This window comes from Monopterus albus, unplaced genomic scaffold, assembly GCF_001952655.1.
Source record: "Monopterus albus unplaced genomic scaffold, M_albus_1.0 scaffold15.1, whole genome shotgun sequence".
In the NCBI taxonomy this organism is placed as follows: Eukaryota; Metazoa; Chordata; class Actinopteri; order Synbranchiformes; family Synbranchidae; genus Monopterus; species Monopterus albus.
The window spans coordinates 816567-841197 of NW_018127895.1; the positions used below are offsets into that span (position 1 = coordinate 816567).

A 24631-nucleotide genomic window follows, 5' to 3' on the forward strand; every position below is an offset into this window, starting at 1 on the left:
TCTGTTCCAAATTTCACAGCAATCCATCTAACAGCTGAGACATTTTAGAATAAAACCAAAGTGGTGGACTGACCAACAAACACTACAGAAACACCAAAATCATTCAGTACCTCATTCTCCGTCCTCGGAGGAGAGAAAAGTGCGAGGTCTTCTCCGTTGCTAACATGTGTCTGAATCCTGTCGTCAGCTCTATGGCTGCTGCCCTCTTTGCTGTCTTTGGTCCCTAGTTGGTCCTTAATGTACGCCAGTTGTAGCTTGCTTGGTGTGTTGGCAGACCTACGAGCATCCAGTAAATTTCCCAGCCCTTTGCTCATCTCTGTATACGACTCAGCTACTTGACTTCCAGGCTTCAAGGACATCAACACAGGGCCTAAAAGACAGAGAGGAACCAGAAGGAAGATAACTTGCATAACCTGGCAACAGGACCTGTATAGTCCCCACCACATCACAAACATAAATCTTTTCTGACCTTTGTTGATGCCACTGAGCCACTCCTCAGCAGTCAGAGCAGGCATGTTCCCCGCAGTCATTGGATAGATGTCTTCTTGGTACGACTCTGACTGGAAACACACATGCAGTGCATTCAGACATTAAAATAGGTCTCTACAATTTATTACACTTAAAACGTGCTTCTCTAATATTTCCTGGCGTCTTTTGATTGGAGTTTATGCGGCTGAATGTCCTCTTACCCTCCGGGGTACGATCATAGACAGAGACTCAATGAGACTCTTGACTGTCACCAGTTTGTAGAACCTGAACACCTCACAGGAACTCACATCCAGACCTCTCTTTGGCATCACACCTGCAGGAGAACAAGGAAGCTGAAACTGTTCGTCTCACAGAAAACTTGCTTCTTCTACTGCACTGCTGTACTATACTATATCTACCCTGTGGTTTTAGTACAAACAGTATTATTAGCCCTTTGGCAGTGACCCAACTCATCATCAACAAATTGATTATATCCGATGTAGAATTTCTCAAGAAGCCTAATTTATTCACATAGAACATTATGATGATTATCAACGTCTATCACACCCCATAAAAAATTTATATAGTGATTGTGTACTGTGATTGAAAAATAACAAAGCTAATGCTGTCCTAGCAAAATCATACACTAGATGCTAAAAATGTTCCATCCTGTAACATTCTTGTGTCTACTCTCCTTTCACCACATACAGCAAAGTATGGAAAGAGCCATGATTTACAACTCTGCTTTGATCAGCTGGTTTGGCTATTCAAATGCTGTAGCCTTATTTGCACAGCAGGTTTGCTTACACATGCACGAGAGTCGGCACAGCCACAATGCAGGCGCAGTTTCCAAACCAACATCAACAGACTTTAACATTTAACACATTAAAATTCAGTGAACCACCCAACAAAAGAGGGGCTTTGTTAGAGATACATATATGTAGTAGCTGTAACTTCATATTTCTATTTGACTTTAAGATATGACCGTGTGTATGTCTATGTGTGTGTTTGTTACTTACCCATTCCTTTCTGAGGTAAGTTGGAGCGGTACTCTGTTAAGTAGTGGATGTATGGTTTTTCTGAGCTGATCTCGTAGTACCTGATATTTCCGTCACCCTGACAAGAGAAAATAGATGTCTTTGTGATGAAGTATTCAGTGTATAACTATGTAGACAGTCTCTAGTTGCTTTTAGACACCCACTTTCCCAGCAAGGTAGAGCATGTGTGTGTCAGGGTCGTAGAAAGGAAAGAGGGCTCCTGATGAGCCATCCAGGTTTTCTTCTAACAATGGCACAGACAGATCATCCTGCAAACAAAAATTAAAAAACAAAATGATCAAAAATAACACATAAACAACACATACATCCTTCCCTGATATCACAACACTCAATCACTTAAATCAGCATCTGCATAAGAAGTGCTCTCCAGCACTTTAAAACACGGAGTGCTCAATCTCTAATCTGTGCTTCAGCCATCATCCTCCTCACACATCAGAACAGACCAGACTACCCCAGACTAACAGGCCTGATCAGAGTGAATGGCACTGACATAATCAATAAGAAAATGACTTCAACTCCAACACTGGCTCAGTGAACTCTTCAGGTATGATGAGAAAATTAGCTTGTCCACTCATTTGTCCACTAGATGGCAGAGCTGTGAATCTGAATTCATATTGTGTAGGTCTACGAGGAGTTTTGCAGTATTTTAAGAACCATAAGATCATCAGTGGTAAAGGAAGTATTAAAAGATTGCACATACTAGTACATCAATGTAGAGCAGTATTTTACTGTTGAAGCTAGTTTTACCTATGCAGTGATTCTCAGTCTAGTACTGGAGCTGTGCCCCCTTCAGACAAATATACATTAAATTGGAGTGATTGTGAGATGGTCAATGATGGCGGAAAAACAAAAATTTTCTTTTGTGAAATAAGCCTAAAACAGTTACTTATATTTACCCAGGGGAGAAGTTTGAGGGGAACTGCTAATGTGGTTGTACAGTCCAAGTGTTGGTTACACACAGGAGGCCATTTGGAGCAAAATCAGTGAGTTGCTGTATATGACGTCCCATAGTTATGTTCAAAACATTTCTCACCTTACACGAGATGCACTTGTTTATTAGCTAGTGATTAGCTTCATAATATAAATTGGTTGGATAAAGAAATAGGAACACCTTTAACACAATTTAAGAGCACCTCAAACTGCAACTGCTCTCACCGCAAGTAGAACAATACACCTGCAAGTTATATTTATGTCATTTGGTTATGTTATTGTCTCGTTGTTATTTGCACAGTTCAGTTACAAATTCTGTGATGATGATGAAGAAAAGCTGCATCACAAACTCCTTTTCATGTTACAGTCCACAAAAAGTTGCTTCAGCCGTTAAATGAATAGTGGTCACACTAACAAGTATTAACAAAAACCGAACATTAAATGCAGCTCGTCTTTACTGGTTCAGTTTGTGTGAAATTGTATTTCTAGTTTTCACTTTTCTCGCTATAGCTAGACAGCATGCGAGGCTAGAACTCAAATTGGACCGTACAGCGTTAAATACAGCACTGGACATTTTCTTCCTTCATTCATAAATCATTTCATTTGTGATGAAGTGATAGAAAACAAAGCTATAACATTATCCTGATATGTAAACTAGGTTCCTCTTGTCTTCTATCTACTGCTTATGCTCCAAAACCTGACTGGTGTTTGTAGTGGACTCACTGGGAGCTGAATTGTCTGCTCCTCCTGTGCCAAAATGATCTCAACTCAATGTCCACTTTCAAGCTTTTTCAGAGCATTTAACCACATCTCACAGTGTTCATCAGTAAACAGATAGAATGAGATGCAGCTTGGGTGTCACCTGAAATCTGGAACATCAGTAACTTGAGAGCAAATGATCATGTGTGTCATCACGTGACCAAAATTCCACATTATGACACCTGATCCAGCACCATTTTCTGATTAAGAGCTAAAGAAAAAAAAGCCCAGTGAAAGCTCGTACATGACCCTTTGAGACGAGACACAAACTATTTCTCGCATTGCTGTTAGGTGGCTCTCACCTGATCCCACAGAGCTATCTGTCGATCGTTATAGCATGAAGTGCCCGATGTGAGGAGCAGCTTCAGGTTACCAAGGATCAGCACCTTACTGGCCTTGTGCGTCTTGCAGCTGGCTTCCTGCAAATAGGTGACACAGCAGACACATTTGGTATGTACAGTGTAAGGCAACAACAGGCAAAAGGAGTCAGAGCATACCAATTCATGACTGGTGACGCTGAGGTCTATGGAGTTATGGTAGGGGCCAGTCCAGACAAAAGGTGTCCAGTCTGGCTGTGTGGTGCTGGATCAACGCTACTTATGCAATATTAGCTTTCATGCGATGGAAAACTAGAACTAAAGCTCAAGGTTTTCAGGTTTCAGTCATTTTCACTGCAAGATATCTGGAGTTGATCTCTTTAGAATATCAGCTGATCCAAAATGCAGCTTTAGTCTAACATTAATAGTTAACACAGAAGCAGACTTTCAGCACTCAGTTCAACAAGGAGCGATTTTTCCCTTTAAACGTCTCACAGAACTTCATTTTAATAACAAAAGAGGTCAAATTACATTGCACTTTATAAAACAAATCAAAGATTAGAGTATGAAAAACAAGGTTATATAGAACCAGACATCATCATATTTCAGTCCTTTTAAAATCATGTTTTAAACTTTTTAATATGATAATGATAATATAAACTGTGATAAATTCCCTGTATTCTGAAATAAAAAACAAATACTGGGATTGTGTTAAATTAAATTAGGCTAGTGAATAAAATATCAAAGCCAGAACAATGTATTTCCTTAAATGTTGTTGCAGGATTGTTGCTGCAGATAAAGTTACAAACAACAACAACACGTGCACACAAAGAGTATCACCTGCAGCAGGCTTCCTGAGCGCGGCTCCATCAGTCGAACCTTCCTGTCCTTGCACGTGGTGGCGAGCAGGCTGCCGTCAGTGTTGAAAGACATTGAGAGAACCACGTCTGTGTGATTGCTGATGGTTCGTACAGGATTTTTTATCACAGGCTCTGCACAATCCAGGTTCCAGATCATTATCTGGATGTGTAGAAGGATAGACACTATTTATTTTCATGCATAAATGTGCTAGTTAGGGAGGAAGTTTTCAAGGCAAGGCAAATAGATAAAACATTAGAATGCAAAGTTGATTAAAACATTCAATGCAAATTAAAAGGAACAATTACATAACCGCACAAAGTAAAAATACGTCGTGTGTAACAGGACTGCAGTGTAGTTTGCAGCGCTACAGTGAGACCACGTTTGTCATATGTGGGTTCTTGATAGGACAATACTATAATAATCAGTGAGTTGTATTGTAGCCACAAAGGATCTTTATCATGATTCATAACCAAGAACTAGGCTGCTACAAAGTGCTGTGACCTGTTTGGCTGCACTTTAACACACAATTGCTTACAGTATATGTCACAGTCCATCCTGAGCTAACTTCTTGCAAGTTTGCGTTAGGGTTAGTTTGTATATTTGTGTTACCTGGTAGTCGTAGGCTGTACTGAAGAGGATGTTGTTAGCAGTTGGGTGCCATTCAATGAGGTTCACTCTGCGGCTGTGACCTTGGAGCTCCTTCCATGGCACTGAAAGGGTCTTCAGCACACCATGAGGAGGGATTTCCCACACTTTCACCTGCAGACGCAGACACACACACACACACTACATCAAATTAACAAACATTAAAAAGCAATCTCTGCACATAAAATCTCTAAAGTTTGGTAAAATAGCCAATGTAAAAATCACAGGATGCTTGTTTGCAAAACAAGTCTAAATAAGACGCAAAACCTGATGGCTCTTCTTTCTCTGTCTGTCTGTCTATGGGGATTTGATCTGATCCACTCTGCCAGGTCACAGCTGAGGAATGTGAGAAAGGCTAAACTGCAACATGCTCATATTCCAGGGCAAATGATAAAGTCACTGAATCCTTTCAGATAATGTACTTTGTTTGTGTGTGGCCTTACACTGTGGAGGACCCAGCCTTCATGTAAAGCGACAGCTTGGCTTAAGGTTAGGGTAAGAGGTAGGTAAGTAATTTTTTGTTAAGGCTAGAGCAAGTCTCCAGGAAATGAATATACTGTAATTCAATGTAAAGTCCCCACAAGGGATGAAAACAAATGTGTGTGAGTGTGTAGGTGAATCCCAGTTCCCTTAATTGCATCCATGTTTCCCTCACTCGTGCCTTTTCCTTATGTCTTAGTTCTGCCCACGCAAGATGCAAGGAAATGATGCAAGGAGAAACTGCTAGGAGGAAGAATCAAGGAAACACGTTTAAACTGACACGAGACAACCTTTCCGCTGATCCTTTATGTGAAGCGTCCAATCACAAACTGATGTCCAAAAAAGGGGTGTGTCAGTCTGCAAGAGACTTCCGTAAAGGATACACTCGTGTATCCTTGGTTATAGCTCCTCCAGCAGCCTCCTCACTCCTCAGAGCAGAAATAAAAGCTGTGGGACAGCCTTCATCATGGCGGACTGGAATGGCTTCTGGGTCGAGCGAGGAATCGAGGAACAATAAAATAAAGGAATTGGGATTCACCATGTGTGTCTACAAACCGTGGCATCCTCAGAGCAGGAGGCAATGCAGTAGTCATTGAAGGGATTCCATTTGATGTCTAACACATTTCCTCTGTGGCCCGACACTCTGGGATGATGAGGGTCCACTTTACCTGTCTGATAGAAAAACACAAATAAAAATAATTAAACATTTTACTTTAAAGCCCCTACTAACACTATAAAAGCATTTAATAAATGCTTTATAACACAATGTAGTTATAAGCAGATATAAGGACATCTGTATATGTTATTGTAGTGTTTCAAATATTTATAACTTGTATTTTAAACTTCTATGAACCTCTTGTGTTTTACTACTCACATATGTAGTAGTTACTCCCCAAGAACTGTTAACAGACTGTTACGTGTAAAATCAGTGGAGATCCCCTTTAATATAAAAATATTGATCAGCGCAGCTTTAAAGAAAGACAACCAGTCAGATCCACAAAGTTAGGACAGGTCCATCTTTACAGGTCAGGACAAGTATCTCAGCTCGCAAGCATTCAAACCATCCAACACATTAACATTAAACAACTTAAACTAAACTGCACAAAACATTTGTGGCACACCACCCTGGTATTCGATGACCCAGTTATAAAGGAAAAGTCACTGAGCCTTGCTGAACATTGTCTGCCTCAACAGGACCACTAATTATCCTGTTTGTACAAAGAGAACAGATCTTTGAACTGACACACACACACCTGCAGGCTAGATTACTGTGCAGGTAAGGTGTGTTTGAAACAAAAGAATGATGTAACTATTATCTGTGTTTCCAGAAAACCTAACACGTAAACCTAACACGTAAACCTAACACGTACGCAGGAAAGTAGAACATCATTCTTAAGTTCTTTTATATATTTGTGTTAACGACATTCTCCAAAGAACAAACACTTACTACATCTGTAAATGCACACACATAGGTGGGATGCAGCGCCGAAAGTGGGAGTTTCAGCTCTTTGAGATAGTGAAGGGCGGGAAAGAGGGGATGAATTATGTCATTCCTAAGCTTATATGCAATTCCTGTCCATATCAGGAGGGTAGTGATAATTGCAACTTAAAAGATGGAGACAGGCAGAGAGAGGGAGAAGGGAGGGGGAGGTGTTCAGCTTGATGAATCTCTCTGGACTGGAGGTATACAGCAGGACTGTACATTTAACTAGTACATGTGTAAAGTTTACCTCAGAGATCATTATTGTTATTGATTAACACCATTGAATGTGATAATGTGCATAAATAATGTCTGGAAGAGCGACTGATGAATCACGTACAAGGTAAATTTGATGAATGAATAAAGAGGGGGAAAGTTAAAACCACAAGCTATTTTTAGGTTGTACTGAATGAGCTGCCGGGGGTTTCTAGGTATTTAGTTTCTTTTGACTGCACTGCAAATGTGCTACTTCTACATTATTCTGTATCCAGGTGTGCTGCGTGTACAGAAACAAAGATACATGAAAATGTAATAAACATGAAATAAATGATAAGATTTTGTCCCCAAAATATATTGCTGTCCAATGCAGACAAAACCAGAATATAAAAAAAAAAAATCAAACATTTGTAGTTTTTGTAAGGGAAAACTTTTCTTCTCTCCATAGTTGCTTCTGACTTAAGCCACTTTCACTCCACTGGAACCCTGAAATGATCTAGACATTACACAGAGAAGCTGTATGTGAGAACAGCACCCAGACATTAAGCGGACTTTATTCTGTCAACTCCCTAGTACAAAGTCTGCATAATGTCCAAGTGAGCTGGAGTGAGCCTATGTGAGAAAACAGCCATGTATAGTTCAGAGTAGTCACACAGAACTAGCGGACAGTGCGCTAGCTCATTCTTAATTTAATCTTGAATGCAAAACTCTGTTTTCCACCGACAGGAACACCTACTAGAACAAAACTTACTTACTCGAATCACTTTAAAAGACTGAGATTCAGAGGTCTGGAAGCAGGCTATTTCTGTCTTTGTAGCAAGAGAAATTGTCTCCCTGCAGAGTACAAATCAGCAAAACAATGGGACCATTTCACTGGACCTCTCATCTACACTTTGAGTGAAGTGGTGCAACCACCACTTTAGAAAACTGCCATGAGTCTGTAAATTCTACCATGAGGTGCAGATACTCACATGATGGACAGACAGGACTAAGAAGGTCCCTCCCCCAGCACATTCGGTGATGACTGCCAGGAAAAGTGGGTTGACAGCACAGAAGTTGTTGTCCTGCACATTGCATGTGATTGGCACACCATCATAGCAGCTCTCCTTGGTGGCAGCCTTACCAAACACATGGCGGAACTTGGAGCTGCGGTACTGAGGACGCCATGTCATCTGAGAGAGGAGAGAGAGAGAGAGAGGGAGGAAATGAGAGGTCAGTCAAGGAGAACCATCCATCTCACACAGTTAGGGTAATGGAGCCATTTATAGATGTCAAAAGAAAGTAGAGTTAGGGCAGATGTGATCAATTCTGCAAAGCATGTACAGCAGTCACCCTGCAGTAGCGTTATACTGATCGATTCCCCCAAAAACTCAAGACACACTGCTTTGTTGAAGACCCCCTAAACTCAGAAACCTATTTTTTATGTTTATATGCCCTAAAATATCAGACATCTACTGTACCGCCTATTGTATGTGCACAGTTTGTCAGAAACGGTGTTTTCACATTATTCTGTTTAACGGGGCAGCGTCAGTCCACTTCTTAGAAATCCTGATTTACAAACTGAATTATATCATTGGTAATATCACTTTTCACTTATGTTTTTGGTTAATATCTCTTGGTCAGCAAATACAAGTTTTGTATAAAAAGAGCTTACAAGTTATTTCCAAAAATCACTCAGTCTATTATAAATTAAGATTAAAAGCTGAGAGTCTTCCCTAATCCTGAGTCTCGTTTTAGCTACCTTTAGCTTTCCTTAAACCAATCGATGCATATGTCATTATTGTGAGAGATAAACAGTTCTGGCCCACTGGGACAAAGCCTGCCAGGCAGCATGTCTGCTCTGCTACTTGGTTAGGCTTCCTGCATGGTCATTACTTATGAATTAGGGGTGGAGGAAGTTGATGGAAAAGATGTTCCCCAATGCCAGAGAGCAGTTCTATAGTAGCAATTAACAGAGACCAAGGCAAACAACAGTAGGTACAACCCCATCACCAGTCTTTCTTAAAATCATAACATCTAAAAATGATTCCTGCCGCTAAAGATAATGATATCACTCACCCGGCTTATGTGAGCTGCCTACTTGGCTGAGTAAACAAAGCCAGTATGCAAACAGTGTGTCATCACTGGGAAGCAAAAATAACAGCATCTGGTTAACATGGTAGCTGCAGTGCTGCCGGCTAGAAACAAGCTGAAAGACTGACAGGGGGAGACATTTTGGAGGGGGGGGGGATTCCCAAAGTAACAGATGGGTGGAGATCATGGCTCACCACATCTCAGTTTACTCCTCCACCTCTCATGTTCTACTAGCGAGCTATAGGTGAGGGCCTCAGTCACACTGGAATGTTGTCCCTACCTGCCAAGTCTGACTGCATCCATCTCTCACATTCACAGGATCATCCTACTTGCTTAATATGCCACTCACTCACCAAGTGAACATCTTATTTCAGAACTGATATCTCAACTGATTCATGACTCTGTCAATAAAATGCCAGAAAGTAATGATATTTGAAAATTTTTAATTCTGACCTAATAATGATGCTAGTTGAAAATTTAGGGATTGACCAAAGTTATTACAATTATTCCTGAGATGAAGATTATGTGATGTGTCAACTAGATTCAAATAATTTTATTAATCCCATATGGGCAATTCAGTTTGACAGCCTTCCCACAACGTAGTCCAATACCAATATTCAAACATCAACAGTTATATGTCAGCGACACAGGTCAATGTATAGGTCAGAAAAACATGGATAACAAAAGCAGCAGGCCTTTTCTGGCACTCACAACTACAATAATAGAAACACAAACCTAATTACGACTGTCGGCATTTAACAATCTATCCAATAGTTGTTGAGAAATTCACACAAACACCACAATTATCAATGTGGAAGTGGTGCTAAAGGAGAAGTCAGAGGATCACCAGAATTATTATGATTCATCTTCTGCAGAACATAGATCTAATCCATCCAGCAGCTGCTGAAACAACGTGGACTGACCTACTGGCAATTTTATCATAAATTAGTCAAATAATGGTTTTGGGGTACAAAGGAACATGTACCCCACCTGGTTATGTACAGTATACTTTGACCTACTGTAAGGCATTCCTACAGTAGAAACTCAGCATAGTTAAGTTATTCCAAATATGTAAACTCAGTTCTGATAATGTGTTGCAATGCGCACGTACCCAAAATGCATTCCTGAGTGTTATCACTGCTGTGTGTCTGTAGAAGAAATGCCATCTGCTTTGCTCTACAGCAACAGCCATTTTTAAAGGCAACTTCGTGAATATTCTAAACTGCAAATTCAGTTCAATTCAGTTGTATTTGTATAGCGCCAAATCACAGCAAAAGTCACCTCAAAGTAAAAAGTCTACACCTTACTGTAATTATTATTATAGAGGAAAAACCCAACAAATCCCCCTTGAGCAAGCACTTGGCGACATTGAGCGGGGGGAGCACAAATGAGACGGGCACCCTCAATGAACACCATTAGTGGTTGCCTACATTTTTAGGACTGAACACAAAGCTTAGGAAGTCCATGCAAATTTAAATCTGAGAACTCTGGATGTAGTCAACATTCATGCTGAAGTCACATCTAAAAGCGAGCTGTAATAATGTCAGAGGCAGCTTCCTTTCAGCTGGGTCCTGCAGCAGGTACACAGCAGGCATCCTGGTGGCGGTGGGCGGCCTGCCCGGCTCCTCTCAGAACTGATGATGAAAAACACTATTCTGGCTTTCTTTTTTTTTTTTTTTTATACACCGCCTTCTTGTTGATCAAAAGACAGTCAGGTATGTTCACTGACAGCAGAAAAAAATGCAGAACTTCTCTGACAGGCTTTATGTCTGGAAACATAAAGGAAGGAAATGCAGTTCTTTTTATCAAGGGGTAATTTATTTTCATCTATGACCAGTGAGACAGCAGCAGCCGCAATGAGGGGGCTGTAAAAACGGTCATAAAACTAAACTGAAAACACGGATATGGCTTTTTAAAAAAGATATACTGTACATCTGGTTTGCTCAGCCGGAGTTCTTGTGCGGGTCAATGCTTATATATAGATGTGCACAGTATTCACAGATTCTTTTAAACACCTCATAAATCATAAACACGCACACAAGCAGCCGCTCCTCTCTTTGGCTTGCCAAGGCCCGATGCTGGAGGAGGGCGAGTTCAAAGTTTACTCACTGGTGTGTACATATCAGTTACTTGAGCCTAAAGTTATGAGGAGGAAAATCTTCTAATCCCACCTGTCCCTCTGATATACTATCAATACCTCCACATATTTGTCTGCAAGGACTTTCCTGTCCTAACAATGAGGACCCAATGCTTCTAAAACAAAGCATGCACCAGCCCTGCCTCCTTGATTTATGGATGCAATATTTTGTAAAGGCTTCAAGGGAAATTCAAGATGGGTAATGTACAGGTGTGAACAAATGTTGAGGTAGTATGTGTGCACACCTATAAATTTTGTGTCTCAGTGAGTGAGACACTTTCTTTGGTTTAGGACTGTCTGATATCACACACAGACAGATTACAACCTTTGTAATGGGATAACAGCCACACGGGTAATCCAATAGCCACTTCACTGCTATAGAGCGTGCATGTGAATGAGTATGAAAGGATAAAGACAGGATAAGACAGAGCACACTCACTCTTTATCTGGAGAATCTTAGCTTTGTGCATGCATGCAGTATACACACAGGTTGTAAAAGATACAGGTAAACAAAGAAACTTATTCACACACTCGTGCACAAGCCCATAAAACCAGATATTAGTTTGTTTTATCAAAAGTATGGCAGTGCATTAGCTGCAAAGTCCAATATGTTCACACACTCTACACCGCCTTAGCAATTTAATTTAAAAGTACTCCAAGTTTTGAAAGCCTGCACATTTAGTCAGATATTCATTATTAAATGGTAAATGGTCTTATACTTGTATAGAGCTTTTCTACAATTTACATCACACTCAAAGCGCTTTCACACTACTTGGACATTAACCCATTCGCACTCACAAACACTCACACATTCACACTATCACTGGGAGCAACTGGGGGTTCAGTGTCTTGCTCAAGGACACTTTGACATGTTGACTGGACAAGCCGGGAATCGAACCACTAATCCTCTGGTTAGGAAATGACCTGTTCTACTCCTTAAGCCACAGCCGCCCTAAATTAGCTGACAACAGGTCCTCTGTTGTTTTACAGGTGTATGAATACATGGAGAAAAGGAAATGAATGATTAACGTATATAGAGTCTGGTGGACAGGGTGTGGATAATTTGGAAGAATCAACTCGTGAATGAAAAACAATGGATGTGATAAACATTATGTATTGTGAAAATACTGCCAAACGTGTCACCGTTGGAGATTCACTGGCCCCCCCATTTGGTTTTCTTTCAGGCTCCCCATTCTGTATTTTGGTGGCAGCATCTGATTATGTGTTGCTCAGTTTGACAGCTGAGTCAAACAGCGAATAAAGAATAATTTAAAAGATACCGTACAATGAAAATTATTTTCTCAATCTAGTACAAATAGTTATGACGATGTAGCAGAAACCAATTTTCATAGTTTGGGGCATTTAGTTTTTGTCTGTGCTGACAGCATTGTACTGATATCTAGGAACACGGTGGCACAAGAGATCAGATGGGTTGTGCTAGAGGTGAGCACGTGAAATGGCAGTAACAATCCCTGACTGCATGGGGAAGCTGTGTGGTCACATAAAAAAAAGAAAGTCAAAGCTGAACTAGGAAGCTGGTCTTGTTTATAACAAACACCGTGAACATTTTATGTTTTCCTTTCATTTTCTATGCGACAGTGGACCACTGTAGGCGCAAAGATGAATGATGAAACTGATCTCAGCAGCTATCCCATTAACTCAGGACATTTCCATTATTTGCCCACAGAGTTCCTGTGCTGTGAATCCATTAGCCACTGAGGAACATGCAAACAATAATGCACAAGACAATAAGATAAATCATGGATGAACTCACTGTATACACAGAGATCATTACTGTAAACTGACACAGGACACAGATGCTAAAAAACATAGGCCAGAAGTAAAGTTGTGTATTGTTTGAAAAAAATGTTGTATTGGTACAAATATGAAGCCTAACAAAATAATATGAACATGTTTTAACACAGTTTTTTAAATTTAGGAAGAAAATATGCAAAACTGCATCAATGGTAATGATCTTTGCCTAAAATTTTAAATTAAGCCTTAAATTTGAAAAATCCCATGATTTAGAAAAGAAAACTGGATCAAAATAATAACAAGCCTGAGAATCGGCGCAACCTTGCAATGCTACAGACACATTTTAGTTGGTACTCAACAAGTATTGTGGTTTGATTCCCAGCTCTATTCTATACTTCCACAGTTAGGACGAAAAGCACTGCATGCTCATGGGTCCATAAACCTTGACGTGAGAAAGAGGGTACCAAGCTTAATGAAAAGACCTCATACTGACTGCAATTCAACCACAAGGGACACATTTCAGTAAATGGTAGTGTTTTTAAGGGTGGACGCCACCATAAATACCCATCTGTGGGTAGAGATGAGTTAACTGGGACAGGAGATAATGATGTCATTTTCACCGTTTTAGTTTTATTTTGACCTTTTGGTCATGAGCAAAAAAATAGAAAGTATTTCCATGCACATGGCATAAAATTAGTGGCTGTGTGACCAAGTCTGAGGCAACAGGGTAATTAACAAAACAATACAAGTCTGCTGTCAAGATAAATATCTACCATGCAGGGAAAAGTTCTTTTTAAAAGATGCACAAATTCAGGCAAAGCTGGTCTGAAGAGAGACTGTGGGTTATCTAGCCCGTCTCCTGCACGCGACCTGTGGAAAAAAGGGAGTTCCTACACGCATAGACACTTGTGGACAGAGGTGTAAAGACTGAAAGATCAATAGTAGAATCAAAAACTAGCTGAGACAGTGAGCAGGACATGAAAGCAGCTGAGAGACGGGCAACACGGAAGAGAAAGAAAAAGTGTGTGCAACTGAGCAAGGGGGGTGAGAGAGGCAAACAGGGAGCTCAGCAGCACTCACCCTGTCGAGGGAGTTGTTACCGGTACAAGACGGAGCAGCTGGTCTGTGAGTAAGAAAATGTTTTGTCTGTCTCTGAGAAGCAAACCAAAAAAAGAAAAACCCTGAGTCCCCCACCAAAAAAAAAAGCACGTGGATCAATGTTGCTTCTTCTTAACACACGCCCACACTGACCGTCCAAAATCCTAAAGTCCTGTCTGAGCAGAGTCCTAACACAGCTTCTACTTTGACGTACACACACACAAAGTCAGAAATGAGTATGCGTGTGTGCAGCACAAAGGTGAATGTGTTTGTGAACAAGCAGCAGGAGAGCACAGGAGTGTGTACACTCCCTGAGAGGGGAGGGGACTAAGGACAGAGTGAGAGAGAGAGAAACAGAGAGGGGGCAGGTAATCGTTCCCTGAGTGCCACTCCCTCTCGTCACTCCTCCAGTGTTTGCTCAATCAGGGTTTCTCACTCGGGCTTTGAGAAGACAGGAGGAGGAACAGAAAAGTGCAGACGTTCCTCTTCACCTCTGTTGTGCAATAATAAATGTCCTATTATCAGATGTGTCCTCTCACTAACTTCATAGTTAATAAACACATAGTACATTCATCTCCTTTGTATCTCTCTCCTTAGCTATAAATGTCACTTGAGTGTAGTGATGAGTAACAGTACTTCCAAGCAGAGTTCTAACTATTCCTCAATTAATCAATTAGTCAATGGAAATTAATCAAACTATTCTGCAATTTTAAAGTGTCACCTTGAGCTGTGGGAGTTCCAGCAGTTGCCATTTCTCAGACTAAAATAACAGACTGAATCTATAAGGAAAATACTTATTAGTTACAGCCCTATTGCAAAGGAAAGGCAATTGTATTTGTATGGTACCTTTCAAGCAGAGCCAGTTAGGCAAAGAAATAGATTAGAGAACAGCTTTTATCAGAATAAATAAGAAATAAAATTATTCAAAACTGTATAAAATGCAAATACACAGTGCTTGTACCGTGCAATAATAAGCTGCCCAAAATTTAGTATATGAAATAAAAGTGCAGTAGATAAATCAATGAATCAAAAACAAAGGCATGAGGCACAGCTGCGGCCTAAAGCAATCTGAAAGCTGGGAAAAGGGCTTGTAGGACTACAATTAACAATTATTTTATTATCAAATATATCCTCAATTAATCATTTAGTCTAAGAAATGTCAGGAAGTACGCCCAACACAACTTCCCTTGTTTAACCACAACTTAAAGCCTAAAGATATTTCACATACATACATGACAAAGAAGAGCAGTAAGCACATGTGAGATAATAGAACCAGTAAATATTTGGAAATTCTGCTTGAAAAATGACAGAACATTCTTTTGATTGACCAATGGATTATCGTTTTAGCTCTATACTTGCAAGAGAGACATTAAAGATACGTGGTGAAGGCGAGCTCCTCGAGACAAGTAACACATTAAGTGGAAATATCCTGTGTGGTGGAAAACCACATGCCAAACTACATTCAGCCCAAACAGTTGTGGTAAGTTCTGTGTCGTAGAATCGGGTGTGATCACAAACAGTTCTACACATCTGCAGTCTGACTGCTCATGAGAACAGCATGGGTGTATGCTTCACACAATCAGATAAATGCATTCTGTGGAAAACATACAGTATCTATTCTAATGCTACTGTTCTACCCATTACATGCTAAAGACGTATAATTATCATACTGTGGGTCACTTGTTGCTGTCCCTTAATAAAACATTTTTCCAACAGGGAAATTGCTTATAATCTCTGGCGGTCCCTGATTTCCGTGAAGCTTGATCTGATGCTCCTCAGTGACTGGTCCGTTAGGCCCATTCAAATGTTCACGTGGTCGCTGCTGCACGGCAGTGGCTGTCACTCCAAGTCGAATTGAAACATTACACAACGGCACATTAGCACCAGAGGCTATAGCTAACAGGTCGATATGAGAATGGGCTGAAAATCACTGGCCACTCACAGCTAGCCTTCACACAATCAAACAGGGGGGTAACTGAAGGGCTGATCAATCGTTCATGCACAAATGTGCCAGGATTCAGGTTGGCTGTACAGTAATCAGATCATCATGACCGTGCCTGTACCCGACAATGCCTGGTTAGATCCTAGTGAGGTGCAGATCTTTAAGGTCAACCTGGTTTTCAGCTCATTATTATATTTAAATTGTTTTTTAATTGATTTGATACCATTTAAGGCCATTTTAGACCCTTTCTTAATTTTCTCCTCATCCTTTATTTGTAATGTTGTGTTTGTCCAACTGTTGGCTTTTTACCCTTGCTTTCACCGTCCGGTGTGCACAGGGTGCCCCATGCAAAAGTTAACTACTCTCACTGGAGCATCCTGTATAAATAACAGATGAATAAATTGATTTATTTGAATAATAGGCAATGCAAAAATAAAGTCATCTGAAAATAAAAGTCCTGCATTTAAAATTTAAAAACCAGCATTCAAAGTTAGCAAGAACAAACATTTCTAATTTGGTAGGTATTAAGCAAATCTGCATAACCTGGACAGTGAGGATGCAGTTTGAACCAATTTTGATTTGAATTTGATCAAATAAATGTTTTTTTTAGTGCCTTACAGTACACTGTTGGGTCCATTAATCTATATCAGTGCATCATATTTTATAAGATGGTCAAATGTTTTGAATATAAAACCTTTTTCTACAAAGTGACAATATAATGGAGTAGAAAGTATAATATCTTCTACAGTAATGCAAATGAGAAAAAGCATTTTAAAAGCATAAAAAATGGGAAAAAAAACCTCCAGAAAAGCGTGATAAGCTCCAGATTGTAGAAAACGTGCTAATGGGCGATGCACATGCACAAGTGGTTAACTACTGTTACAGTTGGCCACAAAAACATCTGCACCAAATACACAACAAAGTCCAATGGTCACACACTGTCTCTGAGATAAGTGACAGGACACACACACACCCACTAGTAAAGACATGGGAAGCAGTTGGCTCAAAGGCAGGGGTCTGATACAGCAAAGTGTCGGGATCATTAAGTGGCGACAACACTCAATACATACCTAATTCTAAACCTAACATCAAATTTCAGTTCAGCTTTATGTTCATGTTCAGTATCACAGTGCCCAAGTGTGTCAAAGAGTTCAACCATTCAGCAGACAGACAGAAGTCACTGACCAGTGACACTGTGTACTCCTCTTATCAAAGCAGACCGACAGCTGAAGCTCCACTTGTTGTAACCTTCTGTATTTTCTTTCATTCAGCTCTTGGCTCTGGATGTGTGTGTGAGAGAGAGATAATTATCAATAAGGACAGAACAAGAGTCCTAAAAGCTTCTGACTTCTCCAAACAGTCAAACCAGAGACTTGTTCTCTAATCACAGCCTCATACTAATAACAAGCTCCTGTGAGAAAATCGGCCAAAGCCTTTGACACTGTAGAGACACAGGGACCTGCCCTTCTCATCGCTCATTAACCATCTGACTCTGTTTTGACTGTAAAACACCTGGTTTCAGTGCCAAGTGCAATCCGGTGTCTCAGTTTGGTGGCTGAACTACTGCAGTGAGATTTGGGGTTGTTTTTTTTTTTTTTTACATTGAGTGTGCTGAATGTTCTCCCCCTGGGATTTAAAGGGTCAAGTGTTCACCAACTGAGCAAACAGTGCAGACCCATTCAAGTAAACACTTACCTAAACAGGTGCAGTCAGTAAGTGAACAAGTCAGCTAAACCTATTGAAATCCAGTGTACACAGAAACCACCATAAAGGACGAATTCATTTACACAAGTCTTTGTGAAAGCAAATGCACGTCTGACTGGCTGTTTAGGACCACACCTTCCTTAAAACAAAACCCTTTTGCATCATGACACCACTTGCAAGTCCTTAGCAGCCCCTGTACATGAAAAAAAGGTGAAACTTTATCAGGTTACCATAAATTTGCATGTTGTTTTATTCTGCAAATGAGAAACCACACCTGTGTGAATTCACTGGGACGATACCGATTTAAGTCACCACACAGGCCAGTAAGTAAAAACTTTCCCAGTACTGTATATTCGCTTAATACTCAATTTTGGGACAATGTAGGCACTTGAGGGAAAAAGGTGATTTATGGTTAGCATAATATGTAAGAGGAGCAACAGTAATCTCATGACTGAATGTTAAATTCACAAATGGAGTTTTACACACAGTGAAACTGTTTCTAAAACAATTCTGAGAGCATAACACATAACTCTGGTGTTTTGGTTCTATAGGCAACAAACATATTGCAGCTTCTTTTGATGACAAGGAAAACATTTATTTTGGATTTGTAGATCAATCATCACGATAAGACGGACAAGACTGTCAGAGGAAGTGCTATACTGCTTAATCATGTCCAGTTGTATTACACAACCACAACAAGACTGAATGGATGTGCGTAAGAAAAAATGACCTGCGAGAACAGGTTTATGTAAAGAACCTCAGTAACACACACAAGAATGAAGATACAACATGAATAATCATGTTTCCAGTAAGATTGTAATCTATTCATGTGTCTCAACAGGCCAGTATGTGACTAAGCCCACTGCTTTAACCAATAAGTCTTTGCCTACACTACCCTAAACCAGAGGTGATGAACAACAGAGTTCCATCCATTTAAGCAGACCAGAGATGTTTTTGATAAGATAATCAATACCAAATCTAAAATATTGCTGCTGATGTCTCTGACTCCAGAGAGCCACATTTCATCATAAGTACGACTAATGTGATGGTGATCTCAGCAGACCAGCTATCTTAAACATTACATAAGTCATGTTAGCATGTGCATCTTGTTCTTTCATGTCTAATTCACTCCAATATCTGCGTTAACACAGCTGTTTGGAACAATTCCCATTCCGTGATATAACAGCCTGCTTACATCACCTCTGGCTCCGAATTGTGGTTTGCATGGCCAATAACCCCTGGATTCACATCAGAGAAACAATACATTTGATTGGCTTTAAAGATCAAGAATCACATCTAAGTTAAATGTGTTATAAATTAACTAATTTACATGTACTGCTCTCGCTTTTTACAAAACTAACTGTAATGATTATAGATGTAGAACATAATAGTTCAAACAAACACATACACACAAATATCTGGTTTGCAGGAATAGCTACAACAGTGAACCTTGGTATTTCTTAAATCACTTAAAGTGACCCAATATTTGAGGGAGTCAGTCAAGAAGGTTGTAAAACGTATCTTGACATGTCGCCAACTTAAAATGTCATAAGTATAAGTACTGCTATTGATTTCAGCTTACTTTGGAAGATAGCGGCCAGGTCAATGTAACTCTATGGCACTGCTCCTAATGTTTGGAACTATTCGACATTGCTATGATCCACCATTAGTGTAAAAAACAGTCCTTATGAAGTCACTGGAGGTGTCACTACTCTCCTTCTTAATCCACTCTGACTGGAGTATAGGTCATAAACCCTGCCCCCTTCATGTGAGCAGATGGGACATGAAGCAAACTAAAAATGAAAAGTGCAATCAAATATGTTTTTCGCAAAGGTGAGTTCTGTTATTTTAGGTAGACTCTATCATGCTGATTTGTGTACAAGTGGTAAGTTAGTTTCAAGTAAGTTATTTGAGGATAGAAAAAGAGGTGTATTTTGGATGACTGACATCAGGATATGCAGCTCCACCTCTGGTCACTACTGCACAGAATCAGGCTGCAAAAGTCATCATAAATGCAAGATGGCTGCCACCGTATTTGCAATGTTTTGGCCTCAATTTTGCATTGAGGTTGGAAATGGACACATCCATATTTTTATATAGTCTATGATCTCCAACGTATGAACAGGTGTCTTATTAGGAAACTGCAGAACTTACAATAAAAAATATCATATGAGTTAATTATAATTATAGATCCTCACAGATAGTGAGTGTCTCTCAGGTCAAAGCCTGAAGAGAGTTTTTGTCTTGTGTACATTACAATTTTAATTTTTAAATGATGAAATGGCTGAATGATGATCAATTATTGAGCAACAGTAGTAAAATCCTGCCCCTCCGAGCAGACCAAAAAAGTCACAGAGATCCTCATCACTTGATTTTAATAGTGTCAGTGAACCAGCAGCTAAAAAGCCATCCATCCAGGCTAACCATAGTAACTGTAGACAAGGTGAGTTTCACTTTCTGTGGCTCAAGAGGATTAGCTTGCCTTTATATAGGCTCAACCTCACTTTATAAGCAATACACAGATGCTGTACTGCTGCAGTGCACAGCCTGTTATCAGGCCGAGGACACTGCTCCCAGACCACACCCATTAGCTAACTGCATTCATGTGTTGTGACATTTGATACACACAACGTGCAGCTCTCTGATGTGCTACTGCTACTTAAGGACTATCACCGGATGCAAAACTTCAATAAAAGAAATCATATTTCAACTTCAGATGGCCTTCATGTAGACGTTTCCCATCAGCAACAATAGCCTACAGCCGTATTAGCAGCTCTATGAGACAGTTGTTTGGCAGAATGGAGCTTTAAGCTAAATGCTAATGTCAGCATTCATTTTTAAAATTGTACTTATTTTTTGTGTGAATACTTTTGCTCTACTTTTGTAAATGAGTCATGGAGACAATAATGTCAGCATACTAATATGCTTACAATGACAATGCTAACATGATGATGGTTAGTCAAGCTTATATTTACTATTCATTAACTAACATGCTAATATTTACTGATTGACACTAAACACAAAGCACAGAACAACTGAGGCTGATGGTCAATGGCTTTGCAGTATTTGGTCATAAAGCAACTACAAGGAATTTTATAGATTATAATTCATCCTGAGGGAATGTAAATGTCTGCACCAAATGCCACAGTAATCCATCCTGCAGCAGTCGGGACATTTCAACAGTGTTAACATGCTGGATCACCAAAGGATTCTCTGTCTGGGGACCAGAATGCCTACACAAAATGTATCCAAAATCTTTTTAATCCATGTTATGGTAAGAATCACTCAACAGATAAACAACATGAAGGTCAGTCAATATGGAAAATCTGCAAATAGTTGCAAACACCATCAAATGCTATGAGGTAACTGACCCTCACGAGAACTGACCCAGTAAAGGATGACCAAGCTGCAGAGGGCAAGTCCATTAGACTAAAACCAGCTGCAGAATCCACCAATTAACAACACCTCAAATTAGAGCGCAGAGTTCAATTAGCAGATACAGTACATCTCGACATCAACTGCTCGGAGGAGGCTGTGTGAAATCAGGCCTTCATGATCAAATTGTAGCAAAGAAACCACTACTGAGAAAGACAAGCAAGAAGAAGATCATTGCTTTGGCTAAGAAACAAAAGAAAAGGACATGTGAACTTTGGTCTGTTAAGTCTAAATTTCAGATTTTTGTTCCCAGCTGCTGTGCCTTGGTGAAATGCAGCTGAAGGTGAACAGATTTTAGTGTGTGGTTCCCACTAGGAAGCATGGAGGAGGAGGTGTGATGGTGTGGGGGTGCTTTGCTGGAGACACCTAACCAGCATGGCTACCACAGCATCCTGCAGCCACACACCATCCCACTACAGTACTGTATACTGCAGGTTGAAGTACTTATTCAACTTGTAAATCTATGTGAACAGCACTGGAAAGAGAGCACTTGTTGAGTCTAATAAATACGTCTCTTGTCAGAGAACAGACATTCATTTGCTCTGACAACATATTTCATGAGGTACAAGCATTAGAGCTACTTTAGGCCTCTGGGATCAATATTGTGAACAGGCCAAGTATCTCTCTTCATGAATAATAAATCAGACTGTGCTGGCCCATCTGCCTTAGGATTAAAACACTCTGACTCCAGAAACAGCAGGAGCGCAGATGGACTGAAACACTATAGCTACTAAGACTTGTGACTTGAGAGCAAAAAACATCAACGTGAAAAAGAAAGCATCAACACAGTGGTTCCTAACATGGGGTTCACCCCCTTAAACAGTCACAAGATATAATTATGATTAACAAGTTAAGACAGATAAACCTAACGCTGCTACATAAATGTGTGCACAACTCTTATGTTGTGAGATTCTGGATACTTTTTCATACCCAGGCCTATAAAACTTGATGAAAACTGCAATTTGAAACAGTCACGCTTTGTGTCAAATGTTCACAGCTCATGAAAATATTCAGCCTCTGACAAGGTGAAGCTAACTAACTTTGCTTTGTTGTAAGGGCTGTACTAATGTTATTAAGCTTCAACTGCAAACCTGTACATGCAAACTCTTGAGAACTGATGGGGGTATCATAGACCTTCATGAAGACCTGGATCAACCAAGATCATTTATTTCCTTCGCTGTAACAATGGACACATGTTAAGTGTGTTACATGCCAAGTCAGATCATAATGTTTCTTTTGTTTTTTGTTTTTTAAATTGGCCCAATAAATGACCTAACAGGAAACACAACCACATTGTAGAGGACTTTTTAGGAGATACCGTCAGCTCAGTGGAGCATTTAGTCTCAGGTTTGCGTCTTGAGTAATACCACTGAATTGGAGTTACATGTATGTACAAAAATAATTATCTGGTGATTTTTGTAAACCCCTGAAGGTATTTAACCACACAGAGGCCTGTTAAGAAACCATTACCAGAATATTTTAACTCCTATAACCATGTGGATGAAAAAATAAAGATGTAGCCACAAAAGACAAACATTGACTTGGTTTGTACAGTGGGAACCAAAAATACAAATTGTATCATGAGTCCAATTTATCTATATTGACTATATTTTCATGCTAAAATCATGCAGCTCACAGAATTTCTTTTTTAGCCAGACTGAGAGAAGAGTGTGAGTGCTCTGCAACACGGCTGACAAAATAAAAGAATAAACTGAATAAATGAGTGGTCTCTTCCAAGATGAAAACATCCCCATCTATAGGGTGCGAGGGGTCACTGAATGGTTTGTCGAGTATGAAAATTATGTGATTCATGCTATGGCTTCACTGTCACAGACACAGTGATACCCTGACTTGCATGTAATGGTAAGACATGAGAGGCAGAAACACATTCAGGGCTAAACTGCAGTGTCAGATTTTAGGAAGTTTGATTCACTCAGTACCCAGAATGAAGCACTGATCTTCCCTGTGCCCTTCACAGTGTCCCCTCAAAAACAAAACAACACTTTTCAAATAGCACTGGGAGCTTGACGCTGCACAAATCCACATTCTCTCTCTTTCTTTCACATTTTTTAAGTAATCCTCTCTCTGCTCTGTGTGACTCACATGGGAGCAACACCAGATGATAAACCTCAGTCAGTCAGACAGCTGTCATATCAGAAACACGCAGGACACTCTGTCATGAGTGATCTGAGACACAGTGATGTAAAAGGACAAGAATCACAGAACAGACATAAATCAGGTCTTTTTAAATGACTGTTTGCAGCCATTATGCAATGAATGGTGGGTTCTGGTGAGAGGTTCTGATTTCACGTGCACACATTCAGGTTACATAAGAGCATTTTAGGATTCCAAGCCATTGTCAGGACAAGTACAGTAATCGCCTGAAACAGCAGATTGCTTCCTGAAGCCTGTGCACTTGAACACCACAGAATCAGTATGGTAGTCTGGCCTGAGTGCATCAAGAACCACAAACAAAAAGTAATCCACAAATATATTTTTATAAAATCATTCTGAAAACATGTAATTAGATTTGATTACAACGCGACTGACAAGTGACTGAAACACCTGCCCACTTGATTAGAGGGTGTCGATGATGAATCAGTTATCACGTCAACCATTTCCTCACACATCTGCAGTAAAGTGTAGAGAATAAAATGTGGATCAGAAATTTATCAAGCTGCAAAAAAGGCTTAATGATAAACTACTTTAATAAATATGTCAAAAGCTTTGATTTGCTACTTTTCTAAGTTTTATACCATTGTCAGTTGAATATTATTCAGTTTTAACTGTTGGTCAGACAAATCAGCACCTTAAAGATGTCACCTTGAGCTTGAGGAATTGTGATGAGCATTTTTTACTATTTTCTGGAATAAGTAATTAGTCCATTAATCAACTTTTAACTCAACAAAAAAAGAGCATTATTTATCAGGTTTCTAAATTATACCATCTGTCTAAGACTCCTGGAAGAGACAGTCTGGCAGTATCAAAAAATTCAATGTCAGTGTGAGAACAATGGGATTAAATGTGACGGGGCACAATCTCCATGAACTCATCTCTGGGCAAGGAGGCGGGTCTTCATCAAGTTTAGTGAGGAGTGAACCATGAGGGGAGAGGTGGTGCTGGAGGGGTTAGAGACTTAAGGCCCTTTGTTCTAGAGGTATAGTCATGTATGAGGCATCCTCAGGTTCTCCACCGTCGCCTCAAGCCCCAGTGTCTGGTCTCTGGTAGTGAAGCAACATAGGACACGTGGGAGGATCTTACTCAACTTTTGTT

The 24631-nt window shown here is 40.0% G+C and overlaps 1 protein-coding gene across 2 annotated transcripts in view; it reads right to left on the bottom strand.

Annotated features, from left to right (window-relative positions):
* coro2aa (coronin 2Aa) overlaps positions 1-24631 on the bottom strand; it is a 31894-nt gene that overhangs the window by 3698 nt on the left and 3565 nt on the right. The window contains exons 1-11 of one of the 2 annotated variants that reach the window (XM_020591738.1): positions 14260-14515; positions 8186-8386; positions 6074-6190; positions 5003-5152; positions 4373-4552; positions 3518-3634; positions 1670-1774; positions 1488-1584; positions 690-802; positions 470-560; positions 111-370 (exon numbers count right to left, since the gene is read on the bottom strand). In XM_020591738.1, coding sequence (XP_020447394.1) covers positions 111-370; positions 470-560; positions 690-802; positions 1488-1584; positions 1670-1774; positions 3518-3634; positions 4373-4552; positions 5003-5152; positions 6074-6190; positions 8186-8386 — 1431 coding nt within the window. In that variant the 5' untranslated portion in view covers positions 14260-14515. Of the gene's footprint in view, positions 1-110; positions 371-469; positions 561-689; positions 803-1487; positions 1585-1669; positions 1775-3517; positions 3635-4372; positions 4553-5002; positions 5153-6073; positions 6191-8185; positions 8387-14259; positions 14516-24631 lie in introns of those variants that run through there. The other variant, XM_020591737.1, reaches the window with a different exon arrangement.